The sequence below is a fragment of the Bos mutus genome, chromosome 8, assembly GCF_027580195.1.
Source record: "Bos mutus isolate GX-2022 chromosome 8, NWIPB_WYAK_1.1, whole genome shotgun sequence".
In the NCBI taxonomy this organism is placed as follows: domain Eukaryota; kingdom Metazoa; phylum Chordata; class Mammalia; order Artiodactyla; family Bovidae; genus Bos; species Bos mutus.
In genome coordinates, this window is record NC_091624.1 from 17,813,687 (window position 1) to 17,840,339 (window position 26,653).

The following is a 26,653-nucleotide window of genomic DNA, read 5'->3' on the forward strand; positions in this document are numbered from 1 at the left end:
ACTGATTTCAACTAATTTGTAAAGGTAATAAAAGTTCACATGAATGGATGGTTAAGTGCTAAAAAGTACCTTCAAACGTTGTCATGGAAACTTAAAATTCTGAAAAGGATTTATATTATCTTTTCCTTCTGGTAAGAAAAAATGTTATTTTACCTTGCATTTTAAAATAAGTTTTTAAATTATCATTGAAAAACTTACTACCCCAAACAGGATTCTCTTTCATAAACTTTTAAGTTACGGTAAAATACACATAACAAAAATTTTATCATCCTAACCATTTCTAAGTGCAGATTTCAGTAGCATTAATGTACATGTACATTAATGTACATTCACTATGTACAGACACTAAGTTTTCATTAAGTACATTATTGTGCAATCATTACCATCATCCATCTCCAGATCTCTTCATCTTGCAAAACTGAAACTCTTCATGTAGAAATTAGTAACTTCCCATTTCTCTCTCCCCACAGCTCCCAGCAACTACCAGTCCACCTTCTGCCTTTGTGGATTTGACCACTCTGAGTATCTCATTTAATAAGGGGACTCATACAGTATTTGTCCTTTTGTAACTGGCTTATTTCATTTAACCTAATATCTTCAAGGTCCATACATACTATAGCATGTGTCAGAATTCCCTTTCTTTTTTAAAAAAATTTTGATGAAAACATTAATATAAAACTGACTGTAGTAAGCATTTTTTAAAAAGTGTATGTTAGTGTTAACTATATGTACACTGTTGTACAACAGAGCTCTAGAATTTTTTCATCTTGCAAAATTGAAACTCTATACCCATCCAACATCATCTCCCAATTTCCCATCCCCCTCAGCTCTTGCAATCATTTTACCTTTAAAGAGTCTGACTTTTATTTATTTATTTATAACTTTAATTATTTATTTATGGCTGTGCTGGGCTTCCCTGGTGGCTCAGTAGTAAAGAATCCACCTGCCAACGCAGGAGACACCGGTTCGATCCCTGGGTTGGGAAGATCCCCTGGAGAAGGAAATGGCAACCCACTCCAGTATTCTTCTCTGTAGAATCCTATGGACAGAGGAGCCCGGCGGGCTCCAGTCCATGGGGTCGCAAAGAGTCAGACACGACTTAGCAACTAAACAACATACCCATCCAACATCATCTCCCCGTTTCCCATCCCCCTCAGCTCTCGCAACCACCATTTTACCTTTAAAGAGTCTATTTTATTTATTGATCTATAACTTTATTTATTTATTTATGGCTGTGCTGGGCATTCGCTGCTGCGCAGGCTTTGCTCTAGTTGCAGTGACTGGGCTTCTCTTTGTGGAGCATGGGCTCTAGGGCACACGTGCTTCAGTAGTTGCTGCACGTGGGCTCAGTTGTACCTCCCAGGCTCTAGAGCACACGTTCAGTAGTTGTGGCGCATGGGCTAAGTTGCTCTCCAGCATGTGGGATCGCCTGAGCTCAGGGACTGAACCAGTGTCCTGCATTGGCAAGTGAACTCTTCACCACTGAGACACCAGGGAAGCCCCTGACTACTTTCAGTTCAGTTCAGTCGCTCAGTCGTGTCCGACTCTTTGCGACCCCATGAATCGCAGCACGTCAGGCCTCCCTGTCCATCACCAACTCCCGGAGTTCACTCAGACTCACGTCCATCGAGTCAGCGATGCCATCCAGCCATCTCATCCTCTGTCGTCCCCTTCTCCTTCTGCCTCCAATCCCTCCCAGCATCAGAGTCTTTTCCAGTGAGTCAACTCTTCGCATAAGGTGGCCAAAGTATTGGAGTTTCAGCTTTAGCATCAGTCCCTCCAAAGAAATCCCAGGGCTGATCTCCTTCAGAATGGACTGGTTGGATCTCCTTGCAGTCCAAGGGACTCTCAAGAGTCTTCTCCAACACCACAGTTCAAAAGCATCAATTCTTCGGTGCTCAGCCTTCTTCACAGTCCAACTCTCACATCCATACATGACCACAGGAAAAACCATAGCCTTGACTAGACGGACCTTTGTTGGCAAAGTAATGTCTCTGCTTTTCAATATGCTATCTAGGTTGGTCATAACTTTTCTTCCAAGGAGTAAGCGTCTTTTAATTTCATGGCTGCAGTCACCATCTGCAGTGATTTTGGAGCCCCCAAAAATAAAGTCTGACACTGACTACTTTAGGTACTTCATATAAGTGTAATCGTGCAGTGTTTGTCTTTCTGTGACTGCCTTACTTCACCTAGCATAATATCCTCAAGCTTCACACATACATAGTATATGGCAGGATTTCCTTATTTTTTAAGGCTGACTAGTATTCCCCGTATGTATATACCGTATTTTCTTTATCCATTCATCTGCCAATGGAAATTTAGTTTGCTTCTACCTCTTGGCAGCATAAGGCTGCAACGAACATGACTGTGCAAATATCTCTTGGATATCCTGCTGTCAATTCTTCTAAACGTGGAACTTTTGGGTCAGATAGCAATCTATTTTTCTCCAAGACAATTTTTTAAGAGCAGTTGTTTTAGGTTCTCAGCAAAACTGAGAAGAAGGTACAGAGATTTCCCATAAACCTCACACCCCCACATAAAGCCTAGCCTCCACCATTATCAACATTCTCCCACCAGAATGCTATGTTTGATACAACTGATAAACCTACACTGACAAATCATAACCACCCCAAAGTCCATAGTTTACATCAGAGTTCATCTTTGTGCTTTACATTCTGTTGTTGTTCAGTTGCCCAGTTGTATCCGACTCTTTGCACCCTCATGGACTGCAGCATGCCAGGCCTTTCTATTCCTCACCATCTCCCAAAGTTTGTCCAAGTTCATGTTCATTGCATTGGTGATGCCATCCAGCCATCTCATCCTCTGACGCCCTCTTCTTCTTCTGTCCTCAATCCTTCCCAGTATCAGGGACTTTTCCAATGAGTCAGTTCACGTCATATGACCAAAATACAGGAGTTTCAGTTTCAGCATCAGTCCTTCCAACAAGTATTCAGGGTTGATTTCCCTTAAGATTGACTGGCTTGATCTCCTTGCTGTTCAAGGGACCCTCAGGAGTCTTCTCTAGCACCATAGTTCTAAGGCATCAATTCTTCGGCGTTCTGCCTTCTTTATGGTCCAGTTCTCACAACCATACGTGACCACTGGGAAGCCCACAGCCTTGACTATAAGAGCCTTTATCAGCAGAGTAATGTCTTGCTTTGCAACACACTCTATGTTTGTCATAACTTTCCTGCCAAGAAGGAAATGTCTTCTGATTTCATGGCTGCAGTCACCATCCACAGTGATTTCAGAGCCCAAGAAAAGGAAATCTGTCACTACTTCCACCTTTTCCCCCCTCTATTTGCCATGAAGTAACGAATCCAGATGCCATGATCTTAGTTTTTTTAATATTTAGTTTTAAGCTAGCTCTTTCACTCTCCTCCTTCACCCTCATCAAGAAGCTCTTTAGTTCCTCTTCACTTTGCCATTAGAGTGTTATCATCAGCATATCTGAAGTTGTTGCTATTTCTCCTATCTTGATTCCAGCTTGTAACTCATTCAGCCCAGCATTTCTCATGATGTGCTCAGCATATTAAACAAACCAGGTGACAGCAGAGAGCCCCGTTGTACTCTTTTCTCAATCTTGAATGAATCAGTTGTTCCAAACAAGGTTCTATCTGTTGCTTCTTGACCCCCATACAGGTTTTCTCAGGAGACAGGTAAGATGGTCTCGTATTCCATCTCTCTAAGAGCTTTCTAGTTTATTATAATCCACACAGTCAAAGGCTTTGGCATAGTCGATGAAACAGAGGTAAATGGGGTTTTTTTTGGAATTCCCTTGTTTTCTCTATGATCCAGTGAATGTTGGCAATTTGATCTCTGGTTCCTCTTCCTTTTCTAAATCCAGATGGGGCATCTGGAAGTTCTTGGTTCATATAACACTGAAGCCTAGCATGCAAGATTTTAAGCATGTCCTTACTAGCATGGGAGATGAGTGCAATTGTCTGATGGTTAGCACATTCTTTAGTACTACCCTTCTTGGGAATTGGGATGAGGATTGACCTTTTCCAGTCCTGTGGCCATTTCTGGGCCTTCCAGATTTGCTGACATATTGAATGCAACACCATGATGGCATTATCCTTTGGGGTTCTGAATAATTATACTGGAATTCTGTAGCATCCACTAGCTTTATTAACAGCTGTGCTTCCTAAGCCCCATTTGACTTTGTGCTACAGAATGTCTGGCTCTGGGTGGCTGACCACACCATTGTAATCACCCCATCCATCTGGATCTTTTTTACACAGTACTATGTATTCTTTCCATCTTTTCTTGATCTTTTCGGTGTCACTAAGTCTCCACCATTTATGTACTTTATTGTGCCCATTTTTGGGCAAAATGTCCCCTTGATATCTCCAATTTTCCTGAAGAAATCTCTAGTCTTTCCCCTTCTGTTGTTTTCCTCGAGTTTTATACACTGTTCAATGAAGAAGGCCTTCATATCTCTCTGTGCTGTTCTTTGGAAATCTGCATTTAGTTGGCTACGCCTTTCCCTTTCTCCCTTGCTCTTCCCTTCTCATCTTTCTTTAGCTCTTGTAAAATCTCCTCAGATAATCATTTTGCCTTCCTGCTTTTCTTTTTCTTTGGGAGGGTTTTGTTCACTGCCTCCTGCACAATATTACAGACCTCTGTCCATAGTTCTTCAAGCATACTGTTTACAAGTTGTATCTCTTGAATCTATTTGTTACCTCCATTGCATATTCATAGGGGATTTGATTTAAGTTGTACCCAGCTGGCTTAGTGGTTTCCCTCACTTTCTTTAGTTTAAGCCTGAATTTTGCTATGAGAAGCTGATGATCTGAGCCGTAGTCAGTGCCAGATCTTGTTCAGCTTCTCCATCTTCGGTTATGAAAAATGTAATCAATTTGATTTCAGTATTGGCCATTTGGTGATGTCCATGCGTAAAGTCGTCTCTTGTGTTTTTGAAAAAGGGTATTTTCTATGACCAATGCATTCCCTTGGCAGAATTCAGTTAGCCTTTGCCCTACTTCATTTTGTTCTCCAAGGCCAAACTTGCCTGTAACTCCAGGTATCTCTTGACTTTCTACCTTAGCATTCTAATTCTCAGTGATGAATAGAACATCTTTTTGTTGGTATTAGTTCTAGGACGTCCTGTAGGTCTTCACTGAACTGATCAATTTCAGATACTTTAGCACTGGTGGTAGGGGCAGAGACTTGGATTAATCTGATTTTGAATGGCTTGCTTTGGAAATGAACTGAGATCATTCTGTCATTTTTGAGGCTGCACCAAAGTACTGCATTTCAGACTCTTTTGTTGATTATGAGGGCTACTATATTTCTTCTGTGGGCGTGGAAAAATGTATAATGAAGTGTATCCATTATTACAGTATCATACAAAGCATTTTCACTGTCTTATAGATCCTCCTGGTTCCATTTTCTAATTTTTGAGGAACCTCATACTGTTTTCCCCAGCAGACACACTATTTTACATTCCTACCAATGGTGCACAAGGATTCCAATTTCTCCATATCCTCACCAACATTTGCTACATTCTGGGTTTTTGTATTTATAGTAGCCATCCCAGTGAGTATGAGGTGGTATCTCATTGTGGTTTTGATTTGCATTTCCCTTATGATTAGTGATTATCTGGGTTGTGAAGATCTTTTTTGTACAGTTCTGTGTATTCTTACCACCTCTTCTTAATATCTTCTGCTTCTGTTAGGTCCATACCATTTCTGTCCTTTATCGAGCCCATCTTTACATGAAATGTTCCCTTGTTATCTCTAATTTTCTTGAAGAGATCTCTAGTCTTTCCCATTCTATTGTTTTCCTCTATTTCTTTGCATTGATCACTGAGGAAGGCCTTCTTATCTCTCCTTGTATTCTTTGGAACTCTGCATTCAGATGCTTATATCTTTCCTTTTCTCCTTTGCCTTTCGCCTCTCTTCTTTTCACAGCTATTTGTAAGGCCTCCTCAGACAGCCATTTTGCTTTTTTGCATTTCTTTTTCTTGGGGATGCTCTTGATCCCTGTCTCCTGTACAGTGTCACGAACCTCATTCCATAGTTCATCAGGCACTCTGTCTATCAGATCGAGTCCCTTAAATCTATTTCTCACTTCCACTGTATAGTCATAAGGGATTTGATTTAGGTCATATCTGAATGGTCTAGTGGTTTTCCCCCTTTCTTCAAGTTAAGTCTGAATTTGGCAATAAGGAGTTCATGAACTGAGCCACAGTCAGCTCCCAGTCTTGTTTTTGCTGACTGTGTAGAGCTTCTCCATCTTTGGCTGCAAAGGATATAATCAATCTGATTTTGGTGTTGACCATCAGGCTGTATATTGTCACCCTGCTTATTTAACTTACATGCAGAGTACATCATGAGAAACGCTGGGCTGGAAGAAGCACAAGCTGGAATCAAGATTGCCGGGAGAAATATCAATAACCTCAGATATGCAGATGACACCACCCTTAAGGCAGAAAGTGAAGAAGAACTAAAGAGCCTCTTGATGAAAGTGAAAGAGAGTGAAAAAGTTGGCTGAAAGCTCAACATTCAGAAAACTAAGATCATGGCATCCGGTCCCATCACTTCATGGCAAATAGATGGGGAAACAGTGGAAACAGTGGCTGACTTTATTTTTTGGGGCTCCAAAATCAATGCATATGGTGATTGCAGCCATGAAATTAAAAGACACTTGTTCCTTGGAAGGAAAGTTATGACCAAACTAGACAGCATATTAAAAAGCAGAGACATTACTTTGCCAACAGAGGTCCATCTAGTCAAGGCTATGGTTTTTCCTGTGGTCATGTATGGATGTGAGAGTTGGACTGTGAAGAAGGCTGAGCGCCGAAGAATTGATGCTTTTGAACTGTGGCGTTGGAGAAGACTCTTGAGAGTCCCTTGGACTGCAAGGAGATCCAACCAGTCCATTCTAAAGGAGATCAGTCCTGGGTGTTCATTGGGTGGACTGATGTTGAAGCTGAAACTCCCAAACTTTGGCCACCTGATGATTATGATTAGTGATGAACTACGATTAGTGATGTTCAGTCTCTTTTCATATCCTTACTACTGGCCACTCATACACCTTTTTTGCATAAACGTCTACGCAAGTCCTTCTCCTATTTTTTATTTAGGTTGTAGGTTTTTTCTTGTAGTTGAGTTGTAGTTCTTTACATATTCTGGACATTAACCCCTTACCAGATACAAGATTTGCAAATGTTTTTTCCTATTCCGCGCGTTGCCTTTCTTTCTGTTGATTGTGTGTTTGACTCACGAAAGTTTTAAATTTTGATGAGTTCAATTTATCTACATTTTCTTTTGTTGCCTGTGCTTCTGTTTCACATCCAAGAAATTATTGCCAAATCCAATGTCAGAAAGCTTTCTCTTATGTCTTCTATGAGCTTTGCAGTTTTCTCATATGTTAGAGCTCTTTCATGGACTTTTAACAATTCTCTTACAGAGTCAGAAAGTTCCCACTTAAATCTAAATTATCTTTAAAGATTCACATCTCTGAAATTAATGACTAAGAGGTATATATTTGAGGTCAAGAACTGTGTATTTTCTAACAGAAATAAAGCTGTAATAGCAAATGGACACAGATAACAATAAAAATTATCTGCTCCTTCCAAATCAACCTGTACCTCCAGCTTTACGTCACCAATCCAAAAAACAATATAGATTCTTTTAAGAAATTCAGAAATTTCAACTTAGGGATACTTTTAAAATTAAAGTGCTTAGGCCCCTACAAAAAAGGCTCCCTCTTGATTACAATTTTATAGTTTCCTATTTACATTTTTAAATTATTATCTTCTCCATCCTCTACTGCTGTGCTTTTTGATGTTGACATTGCTACTTTTTAAATGCCTAATCTGCTAACTTATTTTGCACACAGCTGCCTCAAAAGCCTAAGGGTGCCTTTATCACTAGACACCAATCTAAGAGGTCTGTTTTCTAAAATAATGTTTATTCATTAACACTCCTGAATAACAACTTTGTGCAAGACACTATGAGTAATACAAAGCTGCAAAACTCACTGGAAGGTGCTTCTTAACGAGACCTATTAAGGCCATACTCAGTATCATATTCACTTACAAGGACAGGGGTCTGGAAACAAAGCATGAAAACTGGGCATCATGGAGCATTTTCCCCCAGTGGATCATCACAGCAGGCAACACAGCCAACGAGGAACCAGCTCTCTTCTGGCCTTCCAGATGATACGTCAGGTTCAAGGACCAACACTCACATCCAGCAGGTCCAAGAGAACATGTTAGAAAATAGTTCAATACTAGATCATAGTTTTGAATGCCAGGGTAAGACCCATAGACTTTGATTTTATCTTTTTACCACTGATTTCTGAATAAGAGATTAATAAGGAAGATTAACACAGCAGCAGTATGTAAATTCAGTACGAGTTTGGAGACAGGAAAAGTATTACATTCCATTGGTAGAATAATAATGATGATGATGTAACAGCAGTAGCCAATCCTTTTTTTTTTAAACAAGTTATATTTTCCCAACACTGTTCTAATCATTTTTTGTGTATTAACTCCTCATATCAATTCTATGAGGTACTTCAGGTACAAATACACATGTTTCATAGATGGGGAAATTGAGGCATGGAGAGACTGAGTAACTTGCCCAGGGTCTCACAGATATTAGGTAGCAGGACCAACATCTGAACCCAGGCAATCTGGTTCTAGAGTCTATACAATTAACCACTCAATGATACTACCTTTCAGAGTACACTATATATGCCCACATTGTCTGATATTTTAGGAAAGCCCTTAAGGAATAACTCATCCTTCCCTGAAACCTGATAATGATAGAGCTGACAGTCCTGGTATTAGATGCAGCAAATCAACACATGTATGAGAGAATGAGATCTTAAAAGAGTAGCTGGTAACTGTTTATTCAATGCTCACCAAGTATCCAGTACTATTCATGTATCATCTCATTTAATCCTCATACCAACCTAAGAGAGGGGAATTATTTAAAACCTACAATGTCTCAGATGAGTAAGTCTAGGCTCAGACAGGCTATACCTTCTTTCCCTCATTACAGAGCCAGTCAGTGACAGAAGCAGAATTAGAATCCAGGTCAAATTAGTCCCATGCTCTTCCTACTATCTGATGCTGACAGATAAGAATACCACTAGTCTGGGAGCCTCCATCCTGCTCCCTCAGAAGGCTAGCACCTCCATCTGAAACACTCTAAACTCTAGAACCAGGCTGGTGTGTGTATAGTTATGTTCCTGGGCTATTTCTCCAACCATCCAGAAGTGACAACAGGTGGATGCCTGAGTCAGCTCTTGTTCAAGGCGAGAAGTAGCCTGTCCTTTGGGCAGGACAAAGGCAACTCTCCGGATTCACGCACACAAAATACAAACATGAAACCTCATGGAAAAATACAAGTTTGAGGGACTATCACTATGCAGCCTTCCTTGAAGAGAGGTTTTAAAAAAAACATTCTCTGAAGAAAACTGCTGTGAGTCATATGGAGCTGAGGATAGCACCTGGAGATTAGCAATCTAGGAGAAGAAAGCTAGAGTTCAGGAAATTGAATATGCTTATTTTTTCAGGGAATTCCCAAATATTTAAGCTCAAGGTTTCTCATAACTTTTTTCTTCGAAAAATGATTAAGACATAATGCCTAATTAAAAAAGCAAAACACAAAATTATATATACAATTAACACACTGAAAAATGGTGGAAGTTTTTTGACTTCATTATTTTTTTCTGAACTTTTCAAATTTTCTATGATAGATACATATTACATCCAGGGATAAAAATAAACTAACTTTGAGCCTATACTTAAGGAGGGGCGGAAAAAAACCCGAATTTCCCATACAGTAGTCTAGTATTTCCCAAAGACTCAAACAGGCTACATCAAAATCACCTGAAACATTTTGTAAAAAATACAAATTTTCAGGACCCAAAGACCTACTCAGTCAGAATTTCCCTGGGCAGGGCCCAGGAATCTGGTGTTTCAACAAGCTCCCTAAGTGACTATAATAATTTACATCAAGGAAGTCCAAAAGTGTCTTCACTTTTCTTTTTCTTTCTAAGGTTCTATGATGATTTATTTAATGCTAGGACAAATTTATATTGAAAGGCAAACACATAATATTTAACAGTGACTGTACTATAGACTTGGAAAGCCTAATGTCTCACCATTTATCTCTGCAAACTTCTGAACATCACTTATGGTTTTCAGTTCTTGTCTTGGACATGCTGCTACACACAGTGCCACAGACTTGATCTTCCGGTTTATCAAGTCCAGATTGCATGGATCCAAAAAGAATACATACCTAAAGCAGGAAGAAAAACGTTGAGATGTTATTTCACAAAACATAGTCTGGCTCACTGCATATTTGAATAAACCTAAGAGCAAAGAACATCTCATTGCATTCTACTTTACAAATTTAATCATACATGAACAAACATTTTGCAAATCTAGTCATACCCAATTTTAAAAAAGTAACTGCTTATAAATATACTCTTAACAGTAGGGATGGAGGAACTACAGAACTTATTTTTAATGATATATTTTTTATATTTAAAATTTTGTAATGTATATTTTGTAATCAGAAATGATCTATTTTAGGTTTTTTTTTTTTTTAAATAACTAGGTTTAGTTTTCTTTTTTTGACAAATTGTACCCCCCAAATTACTGCTATATAACATGAATTATACTTTATACATAAACTTTAGTGAATACACAATCATATATGAAGCATATCATTATAAAAATGAACAAATATATACAAGGGTAGCCAAGATGACTGAGTAAAAAGACCCTGAGCTTATCTCCTCATGTGGGCACACCAAAATGACAAGTATTTACAGAGCAACTATTGATGAGAATGACCTGAAAACTAGCAGAAAAGATTTTCTACAACTAAAGATACAAAGAAGGAATCACAGTGAGATGAACAGAGGGGCGGAGACATGGTGCAGGCGAGATCCACATCCCTGGGTAGGCAACCCACAAATGGGAGGATAATCACAACTGCAGAAGTTCTGCTCAAGGAGAGAAGGATCCAAGCCCCATAATGGGCCCTCAGTCCAGGGCCTCTGCACCAGGAGAACAAGCCTCCAGAATATCTAGCATTGAAGATGAGCAGGGTTTGTACAGGGAAGTCAGAGGACTGTAGCAAACAGACTCCACTCTTAAAGGACACACACAAAACCTCACAAAACCCCAAATAAATGCTGCCAACAAAGGAGCACCTCAGATCTAAAGACAGATACAGACTGAAAGTGAAGGAATGGAAAAAGGGATTCCATGCAAATGGAAACAAAAAGAAAACTGCAGTAGCAATACTCAGAACAGACAAAATAGACTTTAAAACAAAGACTGTAGGAAGAAACAAAGACGCATGTTACAGAACGATCAGGGATTGATCCAAGAAGCAGATATAACAATTGTAAATACACATGTACCCAACATACATATTTTGGGGAAAAAAAATGGAAACAGTGACAGACTATTTTCTTGGGCTTCAAAATCATTGTGCACAGTGACTACAGCCATGAAATTAAAAGACACTTGCTCCTTGGAAGAAAAGCTATGACAAACCTAGACAGTGTATTAAAAAGCAGAGACGTTACTTTGCTGACAAAGGTCTGTAGAATCAAAGAGATGATTTTTCCAGTAGTCATGTATGGATGTGAGAGTTGGACCATAAAGAAGGTTGAGCACTGAAGAACTGATGCTTTTGAACTGTGGTGCTGGAGAAGACTCTCAAGAGTTCCTTGGATTGCAAGGAGATCAAACCAGTCAATCCTAAAGGAAATCAACTTTGAATATTCATTGGAAGGATTGATGCTAAAGCTGAAGCTCCAATACTTTGGCCACCTGATGCGAAGAGCCAACTCACTGGAAAAGACCCTGATACTGGGAAAGACTGAAGGCAGGAAGAGAGGGCATGAAAGAGGATGAGATGGTTGGATGGCATCACTGATTCAATGGATATGAGTCTGAGCAAACTCAGGGAGATAGTAAAGGACAGGGAAGCCTGGCATGCTGCAGTCTATATGGGGTCACCAAGAAGCAGACATGATTGAGCAACTTTACAAGGTACCCAACACTTAAACAAATGAAGCAAACATTAGTAGACAAAGAGAGAAATTGACAGTAACACAATAATAGTAGGGGACTCTAACACCCTACTTACATCAGTGGACCAAAAGTCAATAAGGAAACACTGGCTTTAAATGACACATTCAATCAGAACTTAACTAATATATAGAGACCATTCTATCCAAAAGCAGCAGAATACACATTCTTTTCCAGAGCTCATAATGAAACAAAGTCTCAGATGGGCCACGTGCTAGGCCACAGGGCAAATTTCAGTAAATTTAGGAAGACTGAAATCATATCAAGCACCTTTTCTGACCACAAGAGGATGAAACCAGAAATCAGCTACAAAAAAACAAAACTGCAAAACTCACAAACATGTGGCGGGTAGACAATACGCTACTAACAGGCATCGGAGACGTGGTACAGGCCAGATCCACATCTCTCCATAGGCAGCCCACAAATGGGTTGAAATCAAAGAGGAAATTTAAATATGTCTGGAGACAAATGAGAACAGAAATACAACAATTCAAAATCTATGGCATGCAGCAAGAGTAGCTCTAGGAGGAAAGTTTATAGTGATTCAAGTTTGCCTCAGGAAATTTAAAAACTTTCAAATAAGAAGCCCAAGCATACACCTACAGGAACTGGGAAAAGAAGAACAAACCCAAAGTTTTATTATTTATTATTTTTTTTATTATTAACTTTATTAACCAAAGTTAATAAAAGGAAAGAAAGAATAAAGATCAGAGCAAAAATAAAATGAAAGTGATAAAACATGATAGAAATGATCAATGAAAAAAAGTGTGGGTTCTTTGAAAAGACAAACAAAACTGATAAGCTTTTAAGCCAGACTCATCAGGGAAAAAGAGAAGGCACAAATAAATAATGTCAGAAATGAGAGAAAGTTACAAAAAATACCACGGAAATACCAAGGTTCACAACAGATTACTATAAACAATTATATGCCAATAAAATGCAATCTAGAAAATAAATAAATTCCTAGAAACATACAATCTCACAAGACTGAATCAGGAAGAAACAGAAAATAAGAATACACTGATTACGAGTAACGAAATTGAATAAGTAATCAAAAAACTCCCAACAAACCAAAGTCCAGGACCAGACAGCTTCACAAGTGAATTCTACCAAACACTTGAAGAAGAATTAACACCTAGTCTTCTCAAGTTATACCAAAAAATTGAAAAGGAAGGAATGCTTCCAAAGTCATTCTATGAGGCTAGCATCATTCTGATAACAAAGCTAGACAAAGACATCACAAAAAAAGAAAATTACAAGCCAGTAACACTGATGAACACAGATGCAAAAATTCTCAACAGAATAACAGCAAACTGAATTCAATACATTTAAAAGATCATTTTAAATTTAAAATGATCAAATGGCACTTATCCCAGGGATGCGAGGATGATTTAACATCTCTAAATCAATCAATGTGATATACCACATTAACAAATTGAAAAATAAAAATCACATGGTCATCTCAATAGATGTGGAAAAAAACTTTGGGCAAAATCCACCACCAATTTGTGATAAAAACTGTCAATAAAGTGGGTATAGAGGGAACATACCTCAAATATAATAAAGGCCATATAGGACAAGCTCATAGCTAACATCATACTCAACGGTGAAAAGCTGAAAGCATTACCTCTAAAATCAGGAACAAGACAAGGGTGCCCACTCTTGTGACTTTATTCAACATAGTACTGGAAGTCCTACTACAGAAATCAGACAAGAAAAAGAAATAAAAGGAACCCAAACTGGAAAGGAAGAAGTAAAACTATCATTGTTAGCATATGACTTAAAACTATGTATAGTAAATCCTAAAGACGTCACCAAAACTATTGGAACTCATCAATGAGTTCAGTAACATTTCAAGATAACAAAATTAATATACAAAAATCTGCTGTGTTTCTATATACTAACAACAAGCTATCAGAATGAGAAATTAAGAAAACAAGCTGTTTACAATTGCATAAAAAAAAAAAAGCGCTAGGAATAAATCTAACCCAAGGAAGCAAGGGAGCTACATTCAGAAAACTCTAAGGCAGTGATGAAAGAAACTGAACATGATGTAAACAAATGTTTACATCATATCCAGGTAATGCAGTTGGTTTAAAAAAAAAAAAAAAATCCACCTGCCAATGCAGGAGACACAAGAGATGCTGGTTCAATCCCTGGGTCAGAAAGATCCCCTGGAGGAGGAAATGGCAACCCAGTCTGGTATTCTTGCCTGGAAAATTCTATGGACAGAGAGGCCTAGTGGGCTACAGTTCATGGGGTCACAAAGAGTCAGACACAACTGAGTGTGCACACACACGCACTCATGGGCTGGAAGAACTACTACTGTTAAAGTTACCGTACTCCCCAACACAATCTATAGATTCAACGGCACTTTTCATAGAATTACAACAAATAATTCTAAAATTTGTATGGAAACAACAAAGCCACAAGTAGCCAAAACAATCTGACAAAGAAGAGCAAAGCTGGAGGTATCATGCTCTCTCATTTCAAAGTGTACTACAAAGCGAAGGTAATCAAAAGTGTGGTACAAAAAAACAGAACAATACAATAGAATAGAGCTAGAAATAAACCCATGCACTCATGATCAATTAATCTATGACAAGACAAGAATACGCAATGGGGAAAAGACAGTCTTCTCCACAAATCATGTTAGGAAAACTGGACAGCCACAGGCAAAAAAAATGAAACAATTACTTTCTCACACCATATAAAAAATAATCTCATAATGGATTAAAGACTTAAATGTAAAATCTGAAACCATAAAATTACTAACAGAAAAGATAGGCAATATGCTCTTAGACATTCATCTTAGCAATTTCTTGGACCTGTCTCCTCAAGCAAGGGAAACAAAAGCAAAAATAAACTAATGGTACTACATGAAACTTAAAAGCTTTTGCACAGCAAAGGACCTATCAATGAAATGAAAAGTCCAGTTATTGAATGGGAGAAGATATTTGCAAATGATATGTCCAATAAGGGGTTAATATCCAAAATATACAACTAACTCATATAACTCAACATCAGAAAAACAAACAACTCAATAAAAAATGGGCAGAGGAGCAGAACATTTTCTCAAGAAGAAATACAGGTGGGCAGTATGAACATCAAAAGATGCTCAACATCACCAATCATCAGTGAAACAAAAATCAAAACCATAATAAGATATCACCTCACACCTGTCAGAATGGATATTATTAGAAATACAACAAGTAAAAAGTATTGGCAAGGATGTGAAGAAAAGGTAACCCTCATGTTCTATTACTGGGAATATAAATTGGTACAGCCACAGTGGGAAACAGTACTGAGGTTCTTCAGAAAAACTAAAAACAGAACTACTGTGTGTGTGCTCAGTAGTTTCTGACTCTTTTCGATCCCATGGACTGTAGCCCAATGATCCCACTGGGCTCCTCTGTCCATGGAATTTTCCAGGCAAGAATACTGGAACAGATTGCCACTTCCTACTCTAAGCAATCTTCCTGATCCAGGGATAGAGTCCGTGTCTCGTGCATTGGCAGGTGGATTCTTTACCACTGTGCCACCTGTACAATCCAGCAATTTCACTTCTGGATATTTTTCCCAAAGAAAACTAAAACACTAATTCAAAAAGATATTTCTGTTCAGTTGCTAGTCAGTCAGTTCAGTCGCTCAGTCGTGTCCAACTCTTTGCCACCCCATGAATCACAGCACGCCAGGCCTCCCTGTCCATCACCAACTCCCGGAGTTCACTCAGACTCATGTCCATAGAGTCAGTGATGCCATCCAGCCATCTCATCCTCTGTCATCCCCTTCTCCTCCTGCCCCCAATCCCTCCCAGCATCAGAGTCTTTTCCAATGAGTCAACTCTTCACATGAGGTGGCCAAAGTATTGGAGTTTCAGCTTTAGCATCAGTCCTTCCAATGAACACCCAGGACTGATCTCCTTTAGGATGGACTGGTTGGATCTCCTTGCAGTCCAAGGGACTCTCAAGAGTCTTCTCCAACACCACAGTTCAAAAGCATCAATTCTTCGGTGCTCAGCTTTCTTCACAGTCCAACTCGCATATCCATACATGACCACTGGAAAAACCATAGCCTTGACTAGATGGACCTTTGTTGGCAAAGTAATGTCTCTGCTTTTGAATATGCTATCTAGGTTGGTCATAACTTTCCTTCCAAGGAGTAAGCGTCTTTTAATTTCATGGCTGCAGTTGTGTCCAATTCTTTATAATAGTACCATTCATGTAGTACCATTTGTTTATTTTATACACCCCACGGACTGTAGCAAGTCAGGCTTTCCTGTCCTTTACTATCTCTTGAAGTTTGCTCAAACTCATGTCCATTTGGTCAGTGATGCTATCTAACCATCTTATCCTCTGCTGCCCTCTTCTCTTTTTGCCTTCAATCTTTCCCAGCAACAGGCTCATTTCCAGTGAGTCAGCTCTTTGGATTAAATGGCTAAAGAATTGGAGAACTGAAAAATATATATAACCCTATGTTTATTACAGCATTATTCACAATAACCAAGATACAGAAGCAACCTAAGTGTTCATCAAGAGATAAATGGACAAAGAAGATGTGCATGTATGTATAATGGAATATTACTCGGCCATAAAAAAGAATGAAATCTTGCCAGTTGTACAACATGGAGAGACCTAGAGGGTATTACACTAAGTGAAATAAGTCAGACAGAGAAAAATGTCATATGATTTCACTTACATGTAGAACATAAAAAATGAAACACTTGAACAAACATAACAAAACAGGAACAGACTTACAGATACAGGGAACAAACACGTGCTTTCCAGAGGGGCTTGGGGAGGCAGGGGATGAAATAGATGAGGGAGATTAAAAGGTACACTCAACTTCCAGTTATTAAAAAAAAAAAGAATCATAGGAATGAAATGTACAGCACAGAGAACAGAATTAATATTGTAATATCTTGTATGGTGATAGATAGTAACTACTTATCATGGTGTACATCTTGTAATGTATGAAATAACAAATCACCATGCTGTACACCCAGAACCAACATTGCATAGTAGGTGAATTATCCTTCAATTTAACAGAGAAAAAGAAAAAAGAGAGAGAGAATTGCCTGTAGGTCTAGTAGTTAGGACTCCACATTTTCACTGCCAAGGGCCCATGTCCAATCCCTGGTCTAGGAACTAAGATCCCACAAGCCAAGCGGCAATGTCAAAAAATAAAAGGAGGGAGGGGGAATAATACCTTACTGTTTTAGCTGCATTTTTGATGAGTCTAAACATTATTTCATACATTGTTCACTTGCAGTTTCAAAATTTTTTATAACTTTTGTCTGTTTTTAAAATGGAGGTGTTCTATTAACCACTAAATGATAAAAAAAAAAAAAAAAACACCTCTGTATATTAACAGTATTAAATTTTTGTTAAGACTGATACAAGTATTTCCAATGATTTGCCAATTGTCATTTTGAAATAGTTTTCTATCTTTGTCATCAAATCTTTTTTATCTGTGTGATCAGTTCACCACTTTATGCTCCCTATTACTTCCCATTACTTATGCTTAGATACATTTTGGTGTATGGAAAAGAGGGGAAAGATGTTACTTTAATTTTCGAAGTAATTAACTAATCGCCCTAAGGGCTGTTTTTAAAATATTATTTCCTGTTCATAATATATTGTCACACTTCTACACTAGAGGATACAGGTTTATGTCCTCTGTTTTGTTTCTTTGATTCATCTGAATGTTAGTAAAAAAGTTGAAAAAAAGATAAACTTGAGCTAAAGAATATATAATTGTAAAAATGCATTATAAAATTTAATAAAGTTGAATGCAGAGTAGAGGAAAATACACCAACAGTTCAACTACAGTCATCTCTGGGTGCTAGAATAGTGATTTTAATTTTTTTCTTTTACTTTTTAGAATTCTAATTTTCTAGAACGAATGCACATTACTTTTGAGTTGAGATAACTATAATAAATGTTGTTTACTAAAAAGGTCCATTTCACAGAAACAAAATAACTCCCAAATCCTAAATTATCCTTTGTGTTTCCTGTACATGTATATTTTAGGAAAGAGAAAATTAATTAGAAATTACACTAAAACATTTTTTTTTACCCAAAAAGAAAGTAACAGCCAAACCCTCTTAACTGAGATAAGCAAAGAATAATATTATTGATCCAGGAAGAGACTACAAGTAGGGATATTTTCTCCCAAGATAAGAGTTAAAGAACCTCCAGCCTTAGGTTCTACTCTACTGGGTCCATGGAAAGTTTTATAAAATAATGTATCTTCCAACAACCTTTCCCACACTGTTAACCTCTGTTGTTTACAAAATATGATTCAAATCAGGAAATACAACCAAATACAAGAATTAGAGAAAAACTGAAAAGCAGAAGTCAATATATGTGTTCAAATGGATAATGTAAAGGGATATAAAAAAAAAAAAATTAAACAGAAAAAAAAAGTTGGGAGTAGACTAGGAAGGCCATTGTGGGTAGAGTAACCACTGAACACTTCAGTGGCGCTGGGGATCAGGAACCCAGCATGAAGGTTAAGTATAAGCCACAACTCACCAAACTAAAAAAAAAAAAATTTTTTTGTAACTCTGTTAGTGACTCCAATACCATTAATGTTCTACATAGATTAAAGGAAAGAAGTCAGGCAGAAAGTTGTGGCCTAGAAGTGGATTCACTGTCTGATCTAGTGCACAGAAGAAACTTCCTGGCAATCTCTGTGTGGAGACAATTATTCCCTTATGAATTCTCCCTCCGTCTTGTATATCTTATCTTACAGGTGCCAACGCCTGAGACCTGGTACAATGAACTGCTCAAAGCCAGCCCCTGGCCAGAGAACATGCCGGGCCTTGAGAAAGGCATTCTAGAACCATTGACTCACTTACTACCAACCACCACCACCACTAATAATAATACTATTAACATGGAAACAATAGTCAACATTTATTGAGTACTTACTATGTACCAGACACTACATCACATCCTTTAAATACCTATTCATTTATCATTTATCCTCACACAATCCTATTGTGTGCTTCTATGCATGTGCTTGGGGTGCTGGGTGGGATGGACAGTAGAACTGGGGTCGGGTAAAGAAGTTAATCGTATGGTTATAAGCGATGAACAACACCTTAAGAAATATCTGGAGAATCTCAAGACAGTAAAAAAAAAAAAAAAAAAAGAAAGAAAAAAATCTTGGGGAAAGGAGAGAAAGCCAGAGGTTTCTAGGGTCTTGCAGATAGCTGGGCCTAGACTGGGTCAATGACAGTGCCTTTTACGGCTTCTTCAGAACAGATGACTTATCTGATCATCCTGCAAACTTCTGTCCCCCTCCAAGGCCAGAAGTGTGCTCACTTTATTCCCAACCTTTTTATATCTTAAAGCACACTCCCTTGATTCATACTGGGCAGCAGCTTTACACCACACCTGGGTCAGATCAATCTGAGCTTACTTTCTGGTTTTCTTTCTTAACAGTTCTCTGACCTTTGGGAATATATTTATCCTTCTGGGCCTCAGTTTCCTTCCCTGTAAAACTGCATACCACGTATTTTTTAGCTTGTCATAATGTTATTGACAGTGTACATAAAGCATCTAACATGCAGTATATGCTCGTGATTCATATCATTAATAACTGGCTTGCCTTTCACAAATTTTACATTTCATAGTAAGGCACGAAATTCAACACTTCTCTGATATAGACATAAAACAGGACTATAATACTAGTATTTAGCTTTCACTGGAAGAAAGATCTGTGTAGGTGTATTCATGACTGCTAGGGCATTAGCCTTGATAAGAACTAAGCAGGTCTCCAGAACTGATCTAGCACAGGGGAAAAATTAAGAGGGAAAGAAGAATTCTACTATGACTACAACACTGTAAAATGAACACTGCACATTTTAACCCTGTGTATATGGTTCAGAAGAATCTGCTTCAATAGAACTTTATATAACTTCAATAGAATGTTATATTTAATATAACCAAAATAACTTTAAATGGTATCCTCAGGAAATATAGTCACATACATACACATCATTAAACTCAAAAGCCACCAAGGTCCATAGTCTAAGAACACAATAAACTTAATTGCCTATGCATTTCCCATATTCAAATGCATATACACACAACATGTACACACACATGTTTAAAATAATTTTTAGGCCTTAGATTTAGATTCTGTCAATGTCTGGGTGCTGGGAACTCCACATTAATGACTTTATTTGATCCTCATGCCAACTTGATGAGACAGAGACCTTAACCTTAGGGACTAACGACATGATCCAGGAGAGCTACCAGGCAGATGACAGAGTTATGAAATCCAACACAGTCCTTCTGATTCTGAGTTCAACTCTACTTCCACTCTGCTCTACTCTTAAAATATTTCTCACAAATACAACTGATAATTGTAACTGTTCTATATTAACTCTGAACATTGTTGCCATCATTCTGAAGTTCATCCAATCCATGGCAACACGTCTATAAGTAATTATATTTTAACTAATTGGTATTTAATTGAATATTCACAGAGGAGGAAAAGTGCACGTATTAAACACACAAATTCAGGATTGATTAAAACTGCACTTTGGTGCCTTTCAATTTGAAAATACCCTTAGCCTGGTAAATAAATCCTTACACTCGTTTCAGTTTTCACTTAAAAAAAAATGAACTATATGTGGCAGTTTTATCTTTCTGAAATGAAAAAAATAACCAACTCTCAAATAAGCATAGCACTGGCAGATTTTTATAACAAATTAGCAGATGAGTGTTTTTCAACCGAGAGGAGGCAAGAGATACCAGGTAAAAAGCTATAAAATATTCTAGAAAGATTTCTTTAAACTGCCTACTTCCATCTGCCACCAGGCAAATGGGTGGGATGGGGATGAGGCAGATGAATTTTGAGAAAGCATCTTTGGTAACTCTAATTATGTGCCTTGGCTCCTATGGCCCATCCTTTCAGGATGGAGAACCACTGTCAAAGATAATTTATAAGATTACGTTAAAAGCAAATTTTCATTGCTATCCTCAGTGAATCTTTTACTAGACCTAGTAATACCTTAAAAACAGCTTGATATGAGCTTTCCATTCTTTAGAGGAGCTGGAATGACTAAAATAGCAAAAGTGGGGATGAGAGAAGAGAAGCACCAAGAGAAAAATACTGCACAAATGAAACAGCCCAGACACCTGCAGGCACTGGCCTATACAACACGCGCACAGCATGATCACATGACCCAGAGAAGAACACATTTGCAAAGAGAATTGTAAAGCGGCCAAAGCAAGCTTTGAACTTAAAAGTTAGGGGAAGGGAAAAAAAATGTTCAAACTGAACTATAATGCAAACATTAGAGAGGCCAGTGGGTTAAGAAAGATAAATATATATTATGATTAAGGTCGTTCCTGGGAATTATCAAAGGAGAGAAAAATTCATTTAAAACAGAAATTCTTGAAATACAATAGTAAGGGATCCCTAAAGGGCAGGAAAGGAGAGATACCTAAATAAAATATCTACCTACACAGTGAACTTGAGGGAACAGATGCACCAAAGATGAAAATGGGGCTCTGAGGCCAAGGAAGGGGCATTAACACAGGAAAGTGCAAGAAAAGGGACAAAAGACACAGAAAGGGGTGACCTTCAAAGCCTTACTCAGAAAAAGAAGGTGAACAGCGAACAATCTGATGCAGATAAAGATGCCACAGAAGATTCAAACCTAGTTTAAACCTCCATTTTGCTGTACTTTCCTAATGGAAGATAAGGCAAGGTAAAAACAGTAAGCTTGACCATGTAGGGCTGTCCTCACACATCCTAATTCAACAAGAAGTAACTGAGACTTACAAGCTGGGCAACTAACTAAAGGCTCCATGGACATGAGCCCTGGGGAGACTGACTCCCAGGGTGTTGCTCTCTTCACCGCTGCTGTTCCAATTCGAACCGGAAAGTGAGAACAGATGCAATGGCAAGTGAGTTACAGAGCCATCAAATCAGTGGATCAAGTTGAGTCAACCCTCTGGAATCCCAAAATAGGTGAAGCCCCACTTGGATGTGATGGCGTTGTTGGCTGAATGGTATGCAACACCCCTGTGACAAGGATTCAGTAGGTTGATATGGGACTTCCCTGGTGGTCCACTGGTTAAGAATCCACTTGCCAATGCAAGAGACACAGGTTCAATCCCTGGCCCACGGTGATCCCACATGCTACGAAGCAACTAAGCCCATGTACCACAACTACAGAGGCCATGCTCTGCAACAAGAGAAGCCACCTCAATGAGAAGCCCGTGTACCGCAACTAGAGAAAGCCCACATGCAGCAACAAAGACCCAGCACAGACAAAAATAAATAAGTTAAATAAACTTTTAAAAAAGGTTGATATGAAAACTTCATTTACTCAACATACATTGTAAGTGTTTACTATGTGCCCGCTCCTGGGCTAGGTCCTGGGGATATGAAATTCATACACACACACACACACACACACACACACACAAACTGTTCTTAAATGCAAGTAACTAGAGAAGAAAAGACAAAAATACAGAGTCATCTCAGAACTGTGTGAGCTGTGGCAAAATGGGGATAGCAGAGGAAATAGCATAATTCCGCAGAGGTTATGGGGTTAGAGGAAGCATTACAAAGCAGGAGGCAGTGGCTAAGCCACATTTTGAAAAGTGACTAGGAATTTTCCAGACAGATGGGGAAGGGAACATTTGAAGCAGAGTAAACATTCGAAGCAGAGTAAAAGCACAGAAGCATGAAAGAGCATATTTAAGGAACTGCAAATAATCTGAGAAGGTGGACTACAGGATAGGACATCAAAGGGCTTATACACCAGGGAGAGGCAGGCGATGGAAGAGGCAGCCCTCCTCAGACTCGGGCACATCTTACAGTTCTACTCCATTAGACAACATCCTTTCAAATGGCCACAACACAGTGATGCCCTGGTATAACCAGCCTCTTGGGTTGAAGGCCAGAGAGGGGAAGGCTGGAGTACCAGCAGCGTGCTGCTCCAGAGATGAGCCTTTGCCATTAAATTGCCTCCCGCTGCCATGGCAACTCTCTGCGGCAGGGCTTTTTGGAGCAAAAGGTGGCAAGCAGATACTAGGTCTGTTGGCCGCCTCCTGCCGAATTTGGCTTCTCTCCTCTCTAATCAGGATGGAAGCACTGCAGCACTAAAACTGGAAAGCCAGCTGAAAAAATCCTTCAGTTGCCTTCTGCTTTAGTGATTCCTGACACGTGTTTTCCCCAGAGGGGCATAAAAATGGAGTCTGATCATTTTTCCAATTATTACTTCATATCAATTTACAATTTATAGCCCCCTTCCACAGAGTGTGCTACCATTAGTGAGTCACACCAAAAGGAAAACACGACAAGCCGAGCAGAAGCTTCTGCAACTGCTAAATATAGACTGCAGAGAGCCCAAGAGCTGTGCTCCACTCACAGTGGAAGTCTGCCCAGAGGAGGCCTCTTACTTCCTGTAGAGGGGTGCCAGGAAGGCAAGTACAATCATCCAGCTGGGATGGAACCCAATTACCCCACGAAGAGCTGTGTTATAAAGAACAGAGCTATGAGGCCAGCACAGTAAGGTCAGTGAAACCCAACACAACTAAGTGTAACAACATAATTAACTACAGCTTTCCTGGCCCCCAAAGTTCTGGGAAAAAGCTAAAAGCAGAGAGAAAAACAAACTGTGAGCAGATATTTATCTTCCAATTTATAACTCCCAGTAGTGGCTGACAGAACTGTACAATGTTTATAAAGTCCCCAAGACTGCACGGACACAGACTGAACAAAAAAGGGCTGAGGTGAACTGTGGATAGTCCAACCTATGCAGCCGACGACTGTGGTGTCCTACGTACCACTGCCTTCCCAATCCTAAAGAGGCCATGGTGAAACCATCCTGAGAAAGAGGCAGTGCGTGTTAAAGAAATGTCTAAGCGTGCACCTCCCCAACCTCCAAAGAAGCAACTGAGCTGTTACCCACACGGCAGCCTTCTACACCAGTACCACAGCAGCTCTTGACTCACAGGGCACTGCTAAGAGAAATTTTCCTAGTCCTTCCTAGGAAATTCACAGTACTGAGAGCTTGGGAAAAAAAAAAAAAAAACTAAAGAGGAGGCCCAGGGATTGGATGAAAGCAGCAGTTGATACTCAGAATATTTACTTCCCTGACCTCACTCCCCTCCTGGTCTCTGGCCTGTTCCTGAAACACTCTGGCATACTCTCACATGGGGCCTTTGCACATCTGTTTGCCTGAAAGGTTCTTTCCCCAGATAGCAGCACACCAATAGCTAGCTCCTCCACTTGCTTCAAGCCTTCACTTAAGTCATCTTCTCAGTGAAGCTTTCCCTGGACACCCTATCTAAAATACCACCTCTCTACTCTGATGTGCCTTACCCATCTTTCTTGCTTTATTTGTTTCTCTTCAGGACTTACACTCAATAACACAACGTCAATTTTACTTATTTACTGTTTATTATCTGTCTCCACTGTTAGAGTAGCAGCTCCCAGAAGACAGAGATATTTAACTGTATAATTCATCACTATATGCTCAGTACCTAAAATACTGCCTGGAATAAGAAAAGAGCTTCATTCTTATTTGTAAACTAATAAATGGATGGTACGCATGTAAGATTTTACCAAGTGCTGCAAGAGTAGAGGGAAGGTAAGGATGAAGATATTTTAGGTAAAAGGAAATAACTCTCATTCATTCAACAGAAATGTATTGAACATTCTGCCAGGTGCAGGGCTAAATAAGCACTAGCAATACAGTGAAAAATAAGACCAACACAAACAAGTGTCTCCCTACCTAGTATTTATAGCCCAGAAAGGAGGGAGGCAATGACAAAACTGTGTGTAAATGCTTTAACAGGAAAAAAAAAAAAAAAAAGAGGATGGCAAAGGATGCATCAAAGGGGCGCTATGAATGGAGAGTCAGAACAGGAGTCCAGAAGAAAGAAAATCTATAGCCAGGACCTAAGGAATGAGCAAGAGTTAGCAAGGTGTGGAAGAGCAGGGGTGGGAGCAGGGAGGAAACAGAGCATGCAAAGGCTTAAGAAGTGAGAGACAGCATGGCATTACTGAGAAAAGAGGCAAGGCTGGGATGGTTGAGATGCACAGCGACAAAAGAGACAGGTAAGCTGGAACTAGATCACATAGAGCCTTGCAAGTGGTATTAAAGATGTTAGAAAGTTTGGAGTTTGTTCTAAAGACATTGGGAAGCCATTGAGAGTTTGCCAGCTGTCACTGAGAGACTGAATTAAAGGTAAGAGAGAAAGCAGGGAGACTGGTCAGGGGGCTACTGAATCTCTACCAGGAAAGGAGGACTTGGACTGGCGTGGGAAAGGGAATGCAAAGGAGATTTCAAGAGCATGTAAGCATAATCAAGAAAACCTGCTGACTGGAGAGAGAGAGGGAAAGGAAGAAATGAAGAAGGATACTTAGCATCTAATTTAGGCCAGAGTGGCTAAAGCATTCTTGGCTTGGGCTCTCGTTCTACTCAATAAGACAGATTCAGTATGGAGGGATAAAGACCATGTTCCAACTTCAGACAATTTGAGTCGGGCTGTCTGTGGAGTATCGAACTGGACCTAGACAGATGGCTGCAGTGTTCTAACAGAGAAATCTGGACAAGAAATAAATTTTGGAATTATCAGCATATAAATGATAACTTCACTACAAGAGAGCATAAGATTACCCAGGTGAGTGTATGGAGTTGAGATTCTTATCCTGGGTGAAATTTGTGATCCTCCTGAAATTGTAAGCAACATTTGGTATGCAAATTCACATGTAGTTTTCTGAAGAGAGACTTCATAGTTCATGGCTTTGAGCAGATTAATCAAAAGCCCCCAAAGAGACTAAAACTAAGAGTAAAGTAAGATGAGCAAAGAGCCAAAAGAGATAGCAACATTACAAAACAAAGGCATGGAACTGGAACACAAGGGGAAAACTGATCCTCCTGTTTAGCTTCAGTGTCTTTGTTCTCCTTATACTTGTCCTATAAAGGGAGAAATAATTGCCATGAGTCAGACATCATATTGTGTTCTTTATACTAATCTGAGACAGAAAGCAAATTAAAACAGTCTTTAAAAAGTATTTCATAAGAGCTACAAGGAAAAGTTTTCTATTTATCTAGTTAACTAGAAGAATACCCCTAAACCCAAGTTCATGGTCAGTACTACAGAAAGAGATGGTTCTCACAATCAACTTGTTCCAGTACTCATAATGAGGAAATCCTATCTGCTAAGAGCCAAAAGCCAGAGATTTATTTTTCTTTTTAGTTTTAAGCTTCATTGAGCTTAAACTGTAAACTGTATAGTCCAATTCAATATTTGAAAGTGTAATTTACGAAGTTGTTCATCCATCATCACAATCTAATTTTAGAACATTGTCACTCCCAGGAGAAACCTCATACCCATTGAGCAGCCACTTTCAAACCTCCTATACTCCCTAACCCCCAGCCTTAGGACACCACTAATCTACCTTCATTTCACAGATTTGCCTATTCTGAACATTTCATATGAATGTAATCACATAAAATGTGGTCTTCTGGGTTGGTTTCTTTGATTTAGCATAATATTTTTGAGGTTTGTCCATGTTGTAGATATATATGTACTTTGT

The 26,653-nt window shown here is 39.0% G+C and overlaps 1 protein-coding gene across 4 annotated transcripts in view; it reads right to left on the reverse strand.

Moving 5' to 3' along the window:
• Nucleotides 1-26,653, reverse strand: part of SLC44A1 (solute carrier family 44 member 1) — a 231,099-nt gene that overhangs the window by 106,773 nt on the left and 97,673 nt on the right. For all 4 annotated transcript variants that reach the window (XM_070375176.1, XM_070375175.1, XM_070375177.1 and 1 more), the window contains exon 4: nt 10,126-10,262. In XM_070375176.1, the coding sequence (XP_070231277.1) occupies nt 10,126-10,262 (137 nt within the window). The remainder of the gene's footprint in view (nt 1-10,125; nt 10,263-26,653) is intronic.